At 38.6% G+C, this 17,462-nt stretch overlaps 1 protein-coding gene across 3 annotated transcripts in view; it reads right to left on the bottom strand.

The window, feature by feature from the left end:
* RAD9B (RAD9 checkpoint clamp component B) overlaps positions 1-17,421 on the bottom strand; it is a 43,585-nt gene extending 26,164 nt beyond the window's left edge. The window contains exons 1-5 of one of the 3 annotated variants that reach the window (XM_037817339.1): positions 17,255-17,421; positions 7,834-7,904; positions 6,894-7,043; positions 6,569-6,683; positions 1,611-1,710 (exon numbers count right to left, since the gene is read on the bottom strand). In XM_037817339.1, the coding sequence (XP_037673267.1) occupies positions 1,611-1,710; positions 6,569-6,683; positions 6,894-6,944 (266 nt within the window). In that variant the 5' untranslated portion in view covers positions 6,945-7,043; positions 7,834-7,904; positions 17,255-17,421. Of the gene's footprint in view, positions 1-1,610; positions 1,711-3,434; positions 3,487-6,568; positions 6,684-6,893; positions 7,044-7,833; positions 7,905-17,254 lie in introns of those variants that run through there. The other 2 variants (XM_037817340.1, XM_037817341.1) reach the window with 2 other exon arrangements.
* Between the last annotated feature and the right edge of the window lie 41 nt (positions 17,422-17,462).

The raw sequence follows: 17,462 nt of genomic DNA, 5'->3' as shown, positions 1-17,462 counted from the left end.
ACCATAATTACACGGAACTTTGAATAGGGAATGCAGTCTGGTTGGTTTGTACAGGTTAGTGTGAAACCCCAATACATCTCAGAGCAATTTGGGCAGAGAATAAAAATGTATTTGTAAAACATTTTCCCCTGAGGGACTGGGGAAAAATGTGAAAATACTGTACTTCCCCACCTGGGGAATTACTGGTATTCTCACAAGCATTGGAAACTACCAATATAGAAGGCTGAGACCTCAGTCTTGGGGCTTGCCCTTAGGAAGCTTATTACTGCAAAGGAGAGGCTGAGCCTACTTATAATTGTGCCTAAAAGTCTCCCCCAGAGAACCTCTTTGTTGCTCAAATGTGGCCTCTCTCTCTAAGCCAACTCTGCAGGTAAACTCACTGCCCTCCCCTCTGCATGGGACATGACTCCCAGGGGTATAACTCTCCTTGGCAAGGTGGACATGACTCCCAGAGATGAGCCTGGACCCAGCATCGTGGGATCAAGAAAGTCTTCTTAACCAAAAGGGAGAAGTGAAATGAAACAAAATAAAGTTTCAGTGGCTGAGAGATTTCAAATGGAGTCGAGAGGTCATTCTTACGCATTTTATAGATATCCCTTTTTAGTTTTTAGGGTATTGGAATAGCTAGAAGGAAATATCTGAAACTGTTGAACTGCAACCCAGTAGCTTGATTCTTAAAGACAACTGTATAACTATGTAGCTTATGGGGTATGACTGCGTGATTGTGAAAACCTTGTGGCTCACACTCCTCTTATCCAATGTATGGACAGATGGGTAGAAAAATGGGAAAAATTAAATGAATAATAGGGGGGAAGAGGGACAAGGGATGTTTTGGGTGTTCTTCTTTACTTGTATTTTTCTTCTTCTTTTTTTTTTTTGAAGTAAAGAGAATGTTCAAAAATTGATTTCAGTGATGAATGCACAACTATATGATGGTACTGTCAACAACTGATTGTACACTGTGGATGACTGTAAGGTATGTAAATATATCAATAAAACTGAATTGGAAAAAAACACTAAAAATAAATAAAGTAAATGTATCCTCAAAATTCAGGAATAGAGAAGGAAAAAAACTGAATTGAAAAACAAACAATAGTGATAAAATATCTTTTGGCTTACAAAATAATGCTAATTAATGTTTAATGCAACAGCTTAACTGGGAAAGTTATGATTCTCTTCCATTGACAAATATACCTCACTCATTCTTTAGAGAAAAAAACTGAAGCATGTAGGAATTAAACCAGTTCACATTAAAAATGTTAAAATTTCTCTGTTATGTGTTCTAAGACTCAGAAGTCACCATATAAATGCAAAACATTATTAGGTAATATACTTTTCTCTTTTGATATCACTTGATGTAGAAAAGCACTGATAAAATGTTTTTAGAACATTCTTGGCCACTACATTATTATTGATACCATTAGGCAGCTATTATCTACTATTCTCTTTCTCAAGGTTTCCTCCTTGACCTTGTAAGGTAATTTCTCCAAGTCAAGTTTTAGCTTTTAAAAATGCAAGTAACTAACTGAAAAGTTCTAGGGCATTAATTCTTTACTCTGCAACCATACTATGTTTGCAAAAAAAAAAGTAAATACCAGAGAACTCATTACCTTGGTTGAATCATTAGTGTATTACTGCACACACTCTTTTCAAAAATAACTTGTAAAGGCTGACTTTCCTGAAAACATACATTATGAGTTCTTCTAATACCTTAAAAGGAATAAAGCAATCTGTTAATAATTTAATGTGCAAAATGAAGTGATGAAGTCTTTAAATCCAACAGCCAAGTTAAAATAATAAAATAAAATATTATATTTTGCATATAGCTCAGAGAAACACTATTCCTTGGTGAAATGTGTTGAGCGTCCCCTAGTGGACGCCATGCAACATGTCACACACTCTGCAGTCAAGTACAGAAATGCCTTTTAAATTCAGGTCATTGTTGAATTGCATGTAATGGAGTATGCAGAGTAGTGATTGTCCACTACAGATTATATATCTGTATTCTCCGTCAGTATCTTTCACCCAGTACTGATATTTTTGGATGGGACTTTGGATAGTTAGACGTGAATACGTGGTCAGTGAATAACTCTCCTGAGAAGAGGAGAGTAGTGTAGAAATAATAGCTGTGGCCCTATGTGCCAGGAACTGTGTCTACATTTACATATATTAGCTCTCAGCCTCACAACATTCCCAGGGAGGTGGTCTTTAATCTCTGGAGAAGAAACTACAGCTCAGTGAAGTTAAGTAACTTTTAAAGACTACACTGTTTCAACAAGTACAGCTAGAATTTGAATCTAAAGTTGCATATAGGAACCATGTAATAGGATAAAATCTAGCATAATAATGTTTCAGTGAGAATCAGAAGGGCTCACTAGAAACAATATTTCTCAACTTATTCATTTTTACTGAAGTAATGACAGCAACATTCATTAATTTAATAAAATTTTTATTGAGCACCTACTGTGTACCAGGCTGTATCAGGTAGCTTTTGCTGCATAACAAACTACTCCAAAACTTAGTGGCTTAAAACAAAAAATTTTTGTTATGTTTCATCACCCAGCTGGGTGGTTCCTGTGGCCTAGGCTGGGCTCTGCTGTGGCTGGATGGTCTAGGACAACCTCACTTTCAAGTCTGGGGTCTCAGTTAGGATAACCAGGAGAGCTAGGATGGGTGACGCCTCTTACACATGGTCTCTTATCCTCCAGGACACGAGACTACACTTGTTTTCATGCTGGCAACAAAGCTGAAAGGCTTCCTGAGGCCTAGGCTTGGAAATCACACATCACTTGGAGTGTATTCCCTTGGTGTCAAAGCAAGTCCAAAGGCATCTGAGAGTCAAAGGGTGATTAAGTAGACTCCAGCTTTTGCAGGGAGAGACTGCAAATTATTTATGACCATTTTTTTTTGCAATCTACCACATCGGGACTATTTTAGGAGCTGGAGACTAGTAGAGACCAAATCAGTCAAAGATCTCTGTCCTCACAGAGCTTACCTTCTATGGGGAGAGACAGATCATAAGAAAATAAGTAAAATAATTGGTATAGCACAAAGTGATAAGTGCCACAGAAGGACACGAAAGCAGAAAGGAGATGAAGGAGTGCTGGTGATGTGCAATTTTAAACATGCACATCAAGGAGGCCCTCATGGCAAAGATGACATCTGAGCAAAGACCTAAAGGAGGTAAAAGTAAGCAAGGCTGGAGGAGGTGCTTGCTAGGCAGAGCAGCAGGGAAAAGACCTGAGGAGGGAGCATGCCTGAGGCTTCTGCATCATATAGGGCCCACAGGCCATGTCAGATCTTGGGTTTGTACCCTGGGTAAAAGGGGGGAGTCATTTTGAGCACCATAATGATATAATCTGACCATATTTTAAAAGGATTGTTGTGGCTACTGTTTTGGAACGACCCAAAGTTCAAAAGTTGACATATCTTACCTATTTTTAAAAGTGTTTTCAAGTTAATAAATGCACATGGTATAAATTCAAAAGATACCTAAGAGTAGAAAGTGAAAAGTAAGTCATGTCAGCCCCCTCTCCAGAGGCAATTACTGTTAGCAGTTTCTTAGGTATTCTTCAGAAACAGCCTATACATACTTTTATAATGAATACTGGATGAAGGACAATATTGGCGTTTCTGAGGATGTCCAGTTGAGATATCTGCCTTCTGTCTTGGTCATCCCTGGTGCTCCATTTCCTGCTGCTTGCTTCCTTGCCCTTTCTCCTTGGCAGCACCCCCAAACCCTTTCAACCTCTACCTCTGATCACACTGCATCTTCATTTTAGGATGCCTTCCCCTTTCGGCTTGTTGGTAACCATGAGGAGACCTGTCCCTCCTTTGAATCTCTTGCCCAGAGAATATCCTTTGTACCCTTTTTAAAGCAACTTGGCTTGAGGTAATTCTTAACTGTGGTTTTTCTAGTCTTTCAGTTTAATAATCTTCCTTGATAGGATGCAAATGGGGTAGGAATTTAGAAGTGCTGTTCACTCTTCCATATACTTGCCTTGTTGGTATGCAATTCTAATAGTAATACAAACAGAAAAAAATGTAGTAACATTAAGGCAATTAATCAAAGTTTATCAAGGTTAGTTAGGCATTATGAATCTGCCCTGATAAAGTGAGGTCATCCCTTTTTTCTATTAGCAGATGTTAAATAATCTAAGAAATCACTGTTTTGGCTACTGTTTATGGTTAGATTCACAGTGAGGCTAGTCCTTTTTAGTGGTGCGTGTTTTGGCAATTGCCTTGCAGCACTGAAGAGAGCCAAATTAGCTTCTCTATCCTTAATTTTTTCCCAAATCCAAATCTATATTTCTAGTAGCTTACTGGATATCTCTACCTGGGTGACTTTTCTCAACTAAACTTGAACAATGTTCCTCTACCAGATTATTAATGTAGAATTGCAAGTATAATTTGCTGAGCACATAGTTTTAGAAAGCTTAACTACTTAACCCAAATACAGTAGCAGTGGTCTAACTGGCATCTGTCCCCTACTTCCCCATTCCTTCCTGAACTATTCCCTCCCCAGTGTGCAGCAGCCATGCATGGGGCTCACTCCACTTCCAGCTCCAGGGGTGAGCCCTGAATGGAACAGATCAATTGCTGTGATCTTATCCCTCCTGCAATAGAATTTGGTTCTGTTATGGCAATAAGCCAAGGCAGTTAGATAATGGCATTTTCCTGGCCACCAGAATTAGTTTAGGTTGGTCCAATCAGATCAATGGCAAGCACTTTTGTTCACAGATATAGGAGGTAAGGCTCTCACTTCCCTGGATGTGACTGAACATGTAATCCTAGCTATTGCTGGATGTCACCTTATCATTATAAGTGAAGTGGGCCTTGGGCTAAAGCTGATACATGAAGGAGAGCAGAGCTGAGAGAATTGGAAATAAAAAATGAAGCTGTAGCCTCGATCAAGCCATGCTTAACCCTGACCTAACAATGAACTTTTCATTTACACGAGCTGATATTCCTCATAATTGTTAAGCCAGTTTGAGTTGAAAGTTCTGGATTTTTTTTTCTTCTGTTACTTGCAACCTAAAGCAACCTAACTCATACAATTACCCTACAAAAACTATTAAAACATCAACATCACAAATATTTATTGAACATTATTCTAATCAAGCCACTTGAGAGATACTTAAGAAAGTAAAATTTGGTTGTTTAAAATCCAGCTGGAGAAGAGGTAGGAGGATCACTGCAATAACAGCAGTCACCAATTTTATAGAGAAGAAAATGAAGGCTCAAGGAACTTACGTACTGTCACAAAGCTAGTAAGAAGTAGAGCCAGAATTCACACCAATGTTTATGTGACTCCAAGGCTTGTTGTGCTTTTAAGTTTAATATGATTTTTTTGCATGATTCTGCTGTTACATGAACTAAAGTTCAAAGAGAGGGAAAAACAATGCTAGATCACTAACATTTTGTAGAGAAAAATTAAGGAATATAATATAAATATAAGTTGAAATTAAAACATATGATTAAAATAAACTTCAGATAAAATTAAGAGATATAAAATAAGTTGTGACTCTAAGATAGCCTTCCATAAGTCCACTCCACTACAAAAAAAAAAAAAAAAATAGTATTTGGACCAGTATCACAAGTATAAGATTTTTAAAACATAAAATTCTACCTGTTAACTTCAAATAAAATAGCAATCATAATAAATAGAACTAGAGCTAACACTTACAGACTAACCAGACATTCTTCTAAACATTTTCAGGGATAACTCATTGAACCCTCAGAACAACCCTAGGAAGCTAGTACTAACAGTATCCCCATTTTACATATTCACACACTGAGGCACAGAGCTGTAACATAATTTGCCCAAGGTCACACCAAGGAAGGGGCAGAGCCAAATTCCACCCTAGACTTTGTGGGTTCCAGGGTCTCTGCTCTTAATCACTATGTTATACATATTTAAACATGTAAAAGTCCTGTGAGTACAACATTTTAATATCTAGCATGCAAGGTTCGGAGCCAGGAAATCTGTTTTACAGCTTGGTGTAGCAGAAAGAATGCAGGCTTTGGCTCCTATTCCTGTGGGCCTGGACTCAAATCCAAACTCTGCTACTTGCTAGTTTTGTGACCTTGGGCCAAATACCATGCTTCTCTCAGCCCCAGACATAAAAATAACTGCCTCCTAGAAGGAGGCAGGCATTATACAGGTAGGCATTATCATTTTCTATTCTTACCAAGGATCATTTGTGGTTAAGTAAACCCACAATAAGCATTCTGATAGAATATCATCAAGGAGTCTGTAAATTTTAGAACAACCATCTGTTTGCTTTCAAACGGACATTCAGAAAAACTGGCTTGTATGCCTGCAAAGCTTATGCCACTGACAAGTCAAAAAAGGAAATAAATATTTAATACAAATTATCTCACAATACCTTTATGGTGGCAGGTAAGATAATATTTTTCAAGAATCTACAATTGCCCTACCACAAAACCATACAAATTCTGTGTAAGAATGCAAATAGGATATCTTGATCCGCAGTTTGAATATTCTAAATATGAAAAATATTTAAGAAAAAACACACTATTTTAAAATACCTTTAATTACACCTACCATGTCTGCAGAAGAATTGAATAACTACTTTGCACTTATCAGATCTGGTGAATATTATACACTTCTCTACATTTCTTTCGAGGGAATTCAGACATCTAAAGATGGGCAGAAGTGACTGCAACACAAATACATTACAGAACAGCACATACTTAATATGGTTGTTTAATTAGTAAAAGGAAAACTAACAAAGAATATGTATAATCATAAATGAATAGATTTTTCCTGCATGCCATTTAAACCAAGTGTTGAATATGGAACAGATGTTATGTCCAACATAATGAATATTTATACAGTACAAGAGAAAAACAAGGCCTCTTATATTTACCTTCATTCCCAATTTGCAATTTAAGTTCAATGCTGTGTTATTATCATTCATATCCACTGAGGTTGACCACTGATAATGTTGGAAAAACAAAGGAGAGAAGAGGATACATCCATATGCTGATCGACAAGAATTCACAGATCTTAAAGAAAGCTGGAAAAAAATGAAAAATAGCTACTTGGAGAAAATAAACTTTTTAAAAATGATCATTCATTTCATTTACTCAAAACTCCCATGATGTTTTACATCACAGTTAAGTGTGTTCAGATAAGGCCATGGGATGTTCACTATGGACTGCAATACACAGTGTGTATTGAATTTGTATATGTATACGCATGTGTATTCATGTCTATATTGAATACATATATCTTGCATTTTAGTGGCCTACAGGGGTCAGATAGTTAACTTAAATGAATAGAAGGCAGAAGGTAATAGAAAAGAGAGAAAAAGAGATTACAGCAAACTGGGGGTCTCCCATCCTGCCTAAGAGCAGAAACTATGACTCAGCTTCAGCCAACTGCTTCCACTTGGGAATGAGGTTCCAAAATTGTCAGGCCTTTTGATCTTTCAAGAGAGTAGGAAATCCAGATTTTTATGTGGACTCTCCCAAATTTTAAGCATTTGGAAATTATTTCAAATCAAAAAAAAACAAAAACAAAAGCAAAAAAAACCACAGTGTAGGCCACACAAGAACACTACCATAGGCTATATCCAGACTTTTAGCCACCAGTTTGTGACTTCCAGTTTAAATCAATTATGTTTATCTATATAATTTTCAAGTTTACTATGTTGTAGATGTATTTAGATATGTAAAATGAAGATGACCAGTTAAAGGAAAAATTCCAATTTCTGGATTTCCTGGTTAACTTTCAATCTGGACAAGGATCTTTAAACATCATTTTTTGCCTTAATACATGGTCTATAAGTTAATTTTCTTACTTACACCTTTTTCAGATGGATCTAGCCACAGCTCGTCACTAATTCGTGATAGAGCTTGGATTGCTTTCCCAAATACTATGGAGAAAAAGAAAGGTGCTGTTTACATTCTTTCTAATAATAAAAACAAATCATGGAACTACTATATCTTTCAGAGGATTCAAGATAAATTCAAAAAGAACAGTGTCTTAGACTAACATTAGATTGGTTTAAGAAATACAGTACAATACCCTTGGCAAAATACCAGACATGTAGATCAGTTCAAAAATTTTGCAGAATGAGTACATGAAATGATAAAATGCAAGAAAATTCTTCTTTTCTGTATGTTTCCTGTGTTGTGAGGAGTTACTGTGGCAAGCCAATTTAAATACTATCGTATTTTTAAACTTAATTTAAACAAACATATTTGCAAAAAAAAGGTGTTAAAATGAGCCTGGAGAGGATGATTTGAATGGTTTTAATAACTTCACAGAAGGCAAATGTCAAAACAAGTTTTGAGAGAAAAATTAGGGGTAGTCAAACTACATCTCTGATGTTTGAGAGTATCATAGAAGTTACCACAATTTCCTACCAAACCCACTTAGGTGCCCTGTCATATAGAAAGGCTAGCGATGCATGAAATATTTGTCTGTTTGTCTAAGAGTAGGACACTCTGTTCTTATGAATTATGACTAAATTAAAAAGATGACAAGCAGATACGGGACACTATGCTGCAATAAAAGTGAATGGCCAAAAGGAAATGAAATAAGCTTCAGTGGCAGAGAGATTCCAAAAGGAGCCAAGAGGTCACTCTGGTGGGCACTCTTATGCACAATATAGACAACCCTTTTTAGGTTCTAATGAATTGGGGTAGCTGGTGGTGGATACCTGAAACTATCAAACTACAACCCAGAACCCATGAATCTCGAAGACAGTTGTATAAAAATGTAGCTTATGAGGGGTGACAATGGGATTGGGAAAGCCATAAGGACCACACTCCACTTTGTCTAGTTTATGGATGGATGAGTAGAAAAATAGGGGAAGGAAACAAACAGACACAGGTACCCAGTGTTCTTTTTTACTTCAATTGCTCTTTTTCACTCTAATTGTTATTCTTGTTATTTTTGTGTGTGTGCTAATGAAGGTGTCAGGGATTGATTTAGGTGATGAATGTACAACTATGTAATGGTACTGTGAACAATCGAAAGTACGATTTGTTTTGTATGACTGCGTGGTATGTGAATATATCTCAATAAAATGAAGATTAAAAAAATAATAATAAAAAAGTTAAAAAAAAATCTAGAATATTGCAAAATAAAAAGTTTATTTAAAAAAAAAAAAAAAAAAAGAATCAACAGCCATAATGTTTAATATGACTCCCAGGGAGGAATCCAGATACAACATTGTGGGACGGAGAACATCTTCTTGACCAAAAGGGGGATGTGAAAGGAAATAAGTTTCAGTGGCTGAGAGATTCCAAAAGGAGCCAAGAGGTCACTGTGGTGGGCACTCTTATGCACAATTTAGACAACCCTTTTTAGGTTCTAATGAATTGGGGTAGCTGGTGGTGGATACCTGAAACTATCAAACTACAACCCAGAACCCATGAATCTTGAAGACAATTGTATAAAAATGTGGCTTATGAGGGGGGACAGTGGGATTGGGGGGGCCATAGGGATCACACTCCCCTTTGTCTAGTTTGTGGATGGATGAGTGGAAAGGTGGGGGAAGGACACAAACAGACAAGGGCGCCCAGTGTTCTTTTTTACTTTAGTTGCTCTTTTTCACTTTAATTATTATTCTGGTTATTTTTGTGTGTGTGGTAATGAGGGTGTCGGGGATTGATTTCGGTGATGAATGTACAACTATGTAATGGTACTGTGAACAATCGAATGTACGATTTGTTTTGTATGATTGCGCGGTATGTGAATATATCTCAATGAAAAGAATATTAAAAAAAAAAAGTGAATGGCCAGGAGGTGCTCCAGTCAAGACGGAAGAGCAAGATGCCTAGGGCTCTGTTCCCCACAGAAGCCTTGAACAGCCAGCAAGAACATCTTCCTTAAAGTCCCAGAAAACAGTTAAAGGATTGCAGTCACAGGGAAAGTACTGAATCCAGAAAAATGCTAATTAATCATGGTAGAATCTCATGGTAGAACCCAGGCCAGCCCCTCCCGCATCCCTCACCAGCTTAGCACAGAGCCCACCTGCACTCCCAGTACAGATCCCTGGTCCTGGTTCCTGAGGGAATAGAGTAACCCTCATGCACATACTGGGAGCATGTATGCCTGGCCCAATCTGTCTGATGGTGTCCTGAGGGACGTGCTGTTCCAGAATTTGCCCTGTGTGTAGAAGACACCTTGCCCAGCTTTCCTACAGAATACAGTGGAAGAGCAGGCAAGTAGCTGCCTGGGGCAAGGGATTCCTGGCTGTGGGACATACAGGGCAGTGCCTGGGACCATGAGGAAACTATTTTCTAGGGAAGAGGGGACATTTGTATCACTGTAAATGGGAATACCTATGGCCACATTGCATGCCCAAGACAAGATGTATACCCAGAAAGGACCAGAGAAGCTCCTACACTTTTGCTGGAGCTAGTCTCTAACTCATTGTACAGATAAGCTCTGAAGGAGAGCATTGCATAGGTCAACCTGCAAAGACTAGGAAAGAAAGAAAATTCTTCTTCTTATTATTATTTGTTAGCTCCTGGAAATCAAGGAAAGCACTGTCATAACACTAGCTAGATACAAAATTAAGGAACAGAAGCCTCAAAATCTAAATTCCAGTGAAAACACATTAAATATCAAAATGTCTAGGTTTCATGCAAAGATTACAAAATATACAAAGAAACAGGAAGTGATGGCCCAGGCAAAGAAGAAAATTAAACCATAAGAAACCATCAGTGATGAGGATCAAACCTGGGATCAAACCAGACAAAGACTTTTTAAAAAATGGTCCTAAGTATGCTCAAAGAGCCAAAGGAAGACTTGGACAAAGAACTAAAGGAAATCAGGAAAATGACAGATAAACACACAAAAAAAACATCAACAGAGAGACAGAAATTATGAAAAGAAACCAAACAGACTTGAAGACCACTGTTACAGAAATTTAGAATTCCTTAGAGGAGTTCAACAACAGATTGGAAGTGGCAGAAGAAAGAAGCAGAGACAAGAAAATTGAAATCATCCAGTCTGAGGAACAAAATAAGAAAGAATGAAAAAGGTTGAACAGAGCCTAAGGAACTTGTGGGAAATCATCAAGCACACCAATAAATGTGTTGTGGGGATCCCAGAAGGAGAAGAAAGAGAGAAAGGGGCAGAGAGATTATTCAAAGAAATAATGGCTGAAAACTTCCCAAAGTTAATAAAAGACATGAATATATACATCCAAGAAACCCAAACTGCAAAGAGGATAAATGGACCCACGTCATGACATTATAATCAAACTGTTGTATGCCAAAGATAAAGAGAATTCTGAAAGCCACAAGAGAGAAGCAATGGGTTACATACAAGGGAGCCTCAATAAGATTAAGTACCAATTTCTCATCAGAAACCATGGAGGCAAGACAGCAGTGAGATTACGTATTTAAGTTGCTTAAAAAATTGCCAACCAAGAATTCTATATCCAGCAAAACTGTCTTCCAAAAATGAGGGAGAAAGATGTCTGATAACAGCTTAATATCCAGAATATAAAAAGAACTCCTACAACTCAACAACAAAACAAAAAAAATTAAAAATGGAAAAAAGACTTGAATAGACATTTTCCAAAGAAGATATACAAATGGCCATTAAACACATGAAAAGATGCTCAATGTCATTAGCCATCAAGGAAATACAAACCAAAACCAAAAGGAGAGACCATTTCAAATGACTAGAGTGGCTAGTCCTAAAAAAAATGGAAAATAACAAGTGTTGAAGAAGATGTGGAAAAATAGGAACACTTGTTCATTGTTGGTGGGAATGTAAAATGGTGCAGCCACTGTGGAAAACAGTTTGGTGGTTCCTCAGAAGTTAAGTATAGAATTATCATGTGACCTGGAAATCCCATCTGCATGTACAAACTCAAAAGAATCGAAAGCAGGAACTTGAACAAATATTTGCACACCAATGTTCATAGCGGCATTATTCACAATTACCAAAAGATGGAAGCAACTCAAGTGTCCAACAACAGATGAATGGATAAACAAAATGTGGTATATACAAACAGTGGAACATTCCTCAGCTGTAAAAAATGAAGTTATGATGCATACTACAACATGGATGAACCTTGAAGACATCGTGTTCAGTGAAGTGAGCTATATTCAATGTATACTCAATGTCTATTCAAGTCTTTTTTCCATATATTGTATGATCTCACATATATGAAATAAGTAGAATATGCAAATTCATAAAGTCAGAAACTAGAATACAGATTACCAGGGGCTGGGTAGGAGAGGGGAATGGTGAGTTAATGATTATCTGGTTGGAGTTTCTATTTGTGGTCTTGGACTACTTTGGGGAATGAATGATGGTGATGGAGGCACAACTTTCTAAATGCAATTAACAGCACTGAATTGTAAATTTGAAAAGGGATAAAAAGGGAAATTTTAGGTTATATATGTTATCACACACACTCACTAAGAGTTAACCCTTAAGTAAACAGTGGGGTAAAGTTAATTGCATAATCAAAATAATATTGTTTCATTAATTGTAACAAAATTACCACACTAATGCAAATGTTAACAGTAGGGAAAACTGTGTGTGTGTTATATGGGAACACTGTACTTTCTGCATGATTTTTCTGTAAAGCTATCACTGCTTAATTTAAAAATAATGAGATTAAGACATTTCCAGATAAACAAAAGCTGAGGAAATTCATCACCACTAGATGGGCACTACAGAGATGCTACAGAGTTCTGCAGGTTGAAAAGAAAGGACACTAGACAATTGATCAAAGCTACATGAAGGAATAAGAATCTCCTGTAAGGGTGATGACATAGGTAAATACAAATGCCAGTACTATTGTATTTTTGGTTGGTAACTCCACTTTTTTTACTTCCTATAAGACCCAAAAGGCAAATGCATCAGATGTAATCATAAATTAGTGGTTTGGAACTCATAATGCATAAACATGAAATTTGTGACAAGAACAACATAAAGGTAGGAGGACATAGGGGTATAGGAACATAGGGTATACCATAAAGTTGGTCTCTAAGCAAACAAGAGTGTTAGATTTAGAATGTTAAATTTAAGCCCCAGGGTAACTACAAAAACATCAGAGAATATGCAAGGCACAGAGCAAAGATTGAGTACCTGTTGGGGGATGGGGGGTGGGAAGAGGAAATGGGGAGTTAATTCATAATGGGTATAGGGTTTCTGTTAGGGAAGATGGGGAAGCTGTAGTAACAGAAGGTGATGAGGGTACCGCAACAGAGTAAATATCAGAAATCCCATTGAATGGTGTGCTTGGGAGAGGTTCAGATGGGAAGTTCTGTGTCCTATATATGATCCCTCAATTAGGAAAAAAAAAGAATGAACTAAAAAGACAATGACAATTAAATGCATTATGTGATCCTGGATAGGATCTAATATGGCGGGGGGGGGGGGGGACGACCAAAAAGGACATTTTGGGGACATTGAAAAAACTGGAATATAGACTGTCAGTTTTATATAAATGTTCATTTGTTTTCTTAAACCTGATAACTGCACTTAAGGTGGATACATAAGCGAATATCCTTGTTCTTAGGAAATGTACATGGTGTATTACATGTTCAAGGAGCATGATGCATACAACCTACACTCAAGTGTTCAGAATGTATTGACAAATAGATGGATAGAAAGATGGACTGATAGAGAATGAAACAGCAATTGTGCCAAAAGGTTAAAATTATTAGATCTGGGCATCTGGGGTATTTTAGCTTGCTAGGCTGCTGAAAACAGATACCATGAAATGTGTTGGCTTTTAACAATAGGAATTTATTAGTTTACATTTTGAGGCTGAGAAAAATGTCCAAATCAAGGTGTCATCAAAGTGATGCTTTCTTCACAAAGACTGGCTGCTGGCAATCCACTCCTCCACCACATGGCAAGGCACATGGCGGTATCTGCTTGTCTCTCCCTTCTCTTCCAGGTTTCACTGCTTTCAGCTTCTTGCTTCTGTGGTTTTCTCTCTTTGTCTGAACTCCATTTTCTTATAAAGGACTCCAGTAAGAGGATTAAGACCCACCCTGGGGTGTGCCTTAAATGAAGTAACCTCATCAAAATGTCCTTCTTAAAATAGGTTTACAGGAACGTATTCCACAGGAATGGATTAGCTTTAAACATGAGTTTCTGGGGTACATACAGTTTCAAACCACCAGACTCCACCCTTCGGACCCCCAAAAGACAGTTTCTTTCTATATGTAAAATACATTCATTCCATCAAAATATCCCAAAAGCCGTAAGTCATTTCAGTAACAGTGCTAAGTACAATGTCTCACCAAAATTGATTATAGATGTGGTCTGTCTTGGGGCACAATTCCCCTCCCTCTGAGGACCTGTGAAGCTTTGAGAACAAGTTATCTGCTTCCAACAGACAAAGGATGGACAAGCATAAGATAAACATTCCCATTCCAGAAGGGAGAGATTGGAAGGAACACAGGGATTTGGGGTCCCAAACAATTCCAAAAGCCTGCAGGGCATACTCTGTTAGATTCCAAGGTCTGAGAGTCATCTATGGAATGACATTTTGTCCTCCAGGCCTCCACCCTTTCCAAGTGCTTGCACAGCAGCCATGTTCTCCCTGAATACTAGGGTGCTAGTCTCCCTGGATACTGGGGTGAAGGTTCCACCCTCATCAAGCATCAAGATGGCAGCCAGGTTCTAGGCCCCACCCTCATCAAACATTGGGGTGACAGCCAGACTGTCCACGATTCCCCAGGCATCTGAGAAATGGGGGTGGTAACACTCATCTTGAGCAACAGGGCAGAAGGCCCACCCTCTCCGAGTGCTGGGATGTACACACATTTTCCACACACATTGGGTGGGCTCGTTCTCTTGGCCCAAGATGTCTTTGGTCCAGACCTCAGCTTCCATGGTTCTGCCTCTGAAGTCATTTTATCCTCAATCTGTCCCTTTTCTGTCACTTTTAGTCCAGGCTGCCAGTGATCCTGTTCATATAGATGTCACAAAGAACACTTAGTTTTACATGTAGTACACAGGGGTCGAAACCACCAGACTAAAGAAGTTTCCTTTCTGAACAACTGCATTTCTGATCCTGACTTGCACTGAAATGGCTGACTGGTTCCATGTTCGGTTAAACCCTCATGGAGCACTATTTTCTATGGATTCGATTGCAGAAACTCAGAATTTTCCAAAACATCAATTTCTGGTTTCTTTGTAACCAGGAGTTCAGTTCTCAACTCATGCCTTTCCTCTTGCATTTTACTATAAGCTGCAAGGAGAAACCAGGCTGCATTTTCCACATTTAGTTTGAAATCTCCTCAGCTAAATATCCAAGCTTGTCACTTTCAAATTCTGCCTTCGATCCAACATCAGGACTCAATTTTGCTAAGTTCTCTGCCACTTTAAAAGGGTCCCCCTTATTCCACAATAACACATTAATCATTTCTCTCCAAGGCCTCATCGGAAGTACCTTTAGTATCCATATTTCTACCAACAGTCTCTTCAAAGCAATCTAAGCCTTTTTCTATCAAACAGCTCACAGTTCTTCCAACCTCTACCCATTAACCAATTCCAAAGCTGTTTTCACATTTTTGGTATTTGCAATAACAGCACCCCACCATTCTGGCACTCAAATCTGAGTTTACTAGGCTGCTTAAAGCAGATGCCATAAAATGGGTTGACTCTTAACAATGTGCATTTATTAGTTTACAGTTTGAGGCTGAGAAAAAACATACAAATCAAGGCATCATCGAGGTGATGCTTTCTTCCTGAAGACTGGCTGCCAGTGATCTCTGACGCCTCTGCCACACGGCAAGGCACATGGCAACATCTGCAGGTTTCTCCTGTCTCTTCCAGGTTTCGTTGCTTTCAGCTTCTTGCTTCCATGGCTTTCTCTCTCTTTGTCTGAATTTCATTGTCTTATAAAGGACTCAGTAAGCGGATTAAGACACACCCTGGGCCATGCCTTAACTGAAGTAACCTCATAAAAATATCCTACTTACAATAGGTTTACACCCACAGGAATGGATTAGCTTTAAGAACATGAGTTTCTGGGGTACAGACAATTTCAAACTACCACATGGGGGGGGGGTAAGGGTATGTTGGAATTCTCTGTATGGAATCTGTATTATTTTTCTAACAATCCTATAAGTTTGAAAGTATTTCAAAACTTAAACAAAAATGGATGACCATATCAATCCAGTGAAAAGTATAAAGAAGGAAACAATAATTCCAGAACATAAAATCAGATTATAGTGCTTAAAAGCCACAAGTGTGTACACTGAGAAAGATAGGACAGAAAAAAAGAGAGGGGACATTTGTTCAGTTTTACTACTTCACATTCATCACTCTTCCCTGGAGCTGCCTTATACAGCCCTTTCATTTATTTATTGAATAGTTACTGAGCACCTACTCTCTCCCAAGTACAACCCAAGGCCCTGGGGATACAGCAATGAACAAGACAGGTATGGTTCCGGCTTGCATAACTTTTACAATCTAGGAGGGAAAAACAAAATTAAGCAATCATACAAATAATAACTTATTGAAAACTGAGCTACACACTGCAAAAGAGAAATTTCTAGTGCTCTGAGGAATGATGGCGGGGGAGGGGGTTGTTGTCCTCCCTCCTGTTCATACTATCCCATAGATGTCCTCAACACACGAGCAGCTAGCTTGCAACACAAAATACCTTTGCTTTCCTAAACAGACTTTCTGGAATAATTTACTCTTTTAAAGTGTCATTTATAATAAAAATAATAGTTCCCTTACATTTCCATTTATGCCTGAACTTTCCACATGTATTTCCATTTCATTCCTACATTAAACCCTATGAGGATGATACTGTTGTTATTCCCATTTTACAGATAAGAAACCAAGGCCCAACGGGATTTAGCGTCTTAGCCAAGGTTACACATTACGAAATGGTAGAATCCGGAATTAAAACCAAATCTCTGCTTCTATCACAGAACTAAAATACTTTTACTGCCCAAGGCACTATTTTTCTCCCAACCTCTCCCCATTCAGTCCTTATCCTGAGTTTGAGGCCTGCAACCCCAATTTCTGTCCCGATGGTGCAACTTCGTTCCCTCAGGGACACCACCCGTATTAAATAATAATATGCATAAATAAAAGCAGATAGGCCTTCATCCTCCCGTTAGAAGGGGAGGATGGGGGGGATGGCCGTGGTCAGGTCTTGCAGCTGCGCATAAAGGCGAAATGGAAGAAATAAAACGATGATGCAGACGCCTACATAATCTTAAGGTTTCCCCGCCCCACGAAGGAAGGCAGAAAAGCCGCTCCACCTTTCACCTGACTGCCGTTCATCCCGCACTTCATCATGGTTACGATTCCTAGACAGCTAGGTCGCTAGACGCGCCTCAGCGCGACGGCCACAAATGCCCGGATGTGGCCTGTGCTTTTTGAGGCTCCGCGATCTCACACTCCGCCCCCACGTGCCCAAATCCCGAGAGCAGCTTTGCTTCACGGTGGGGAGTGACCTATGCGGGCCTCCGTTCCG

The sequence above is a fragment of the Choloepus didactylus genome, chromosome 23, assembly GCF_015220235.1.
Source record: "Choloepus didactylus isolate mChoDid1 chromosome 23, mChoDid1.pri, whole genome shotgun sequence".
Taxonomy (NCBI): Eukaryota; Metazoa; Chordata; class Mammalia; order Pilosa; family Megalonychidae; genus Choloepus; species Choloepus didactylus.
This window is presented reverse-complemented; position numbering and strand designations above follow the sequence as displayed.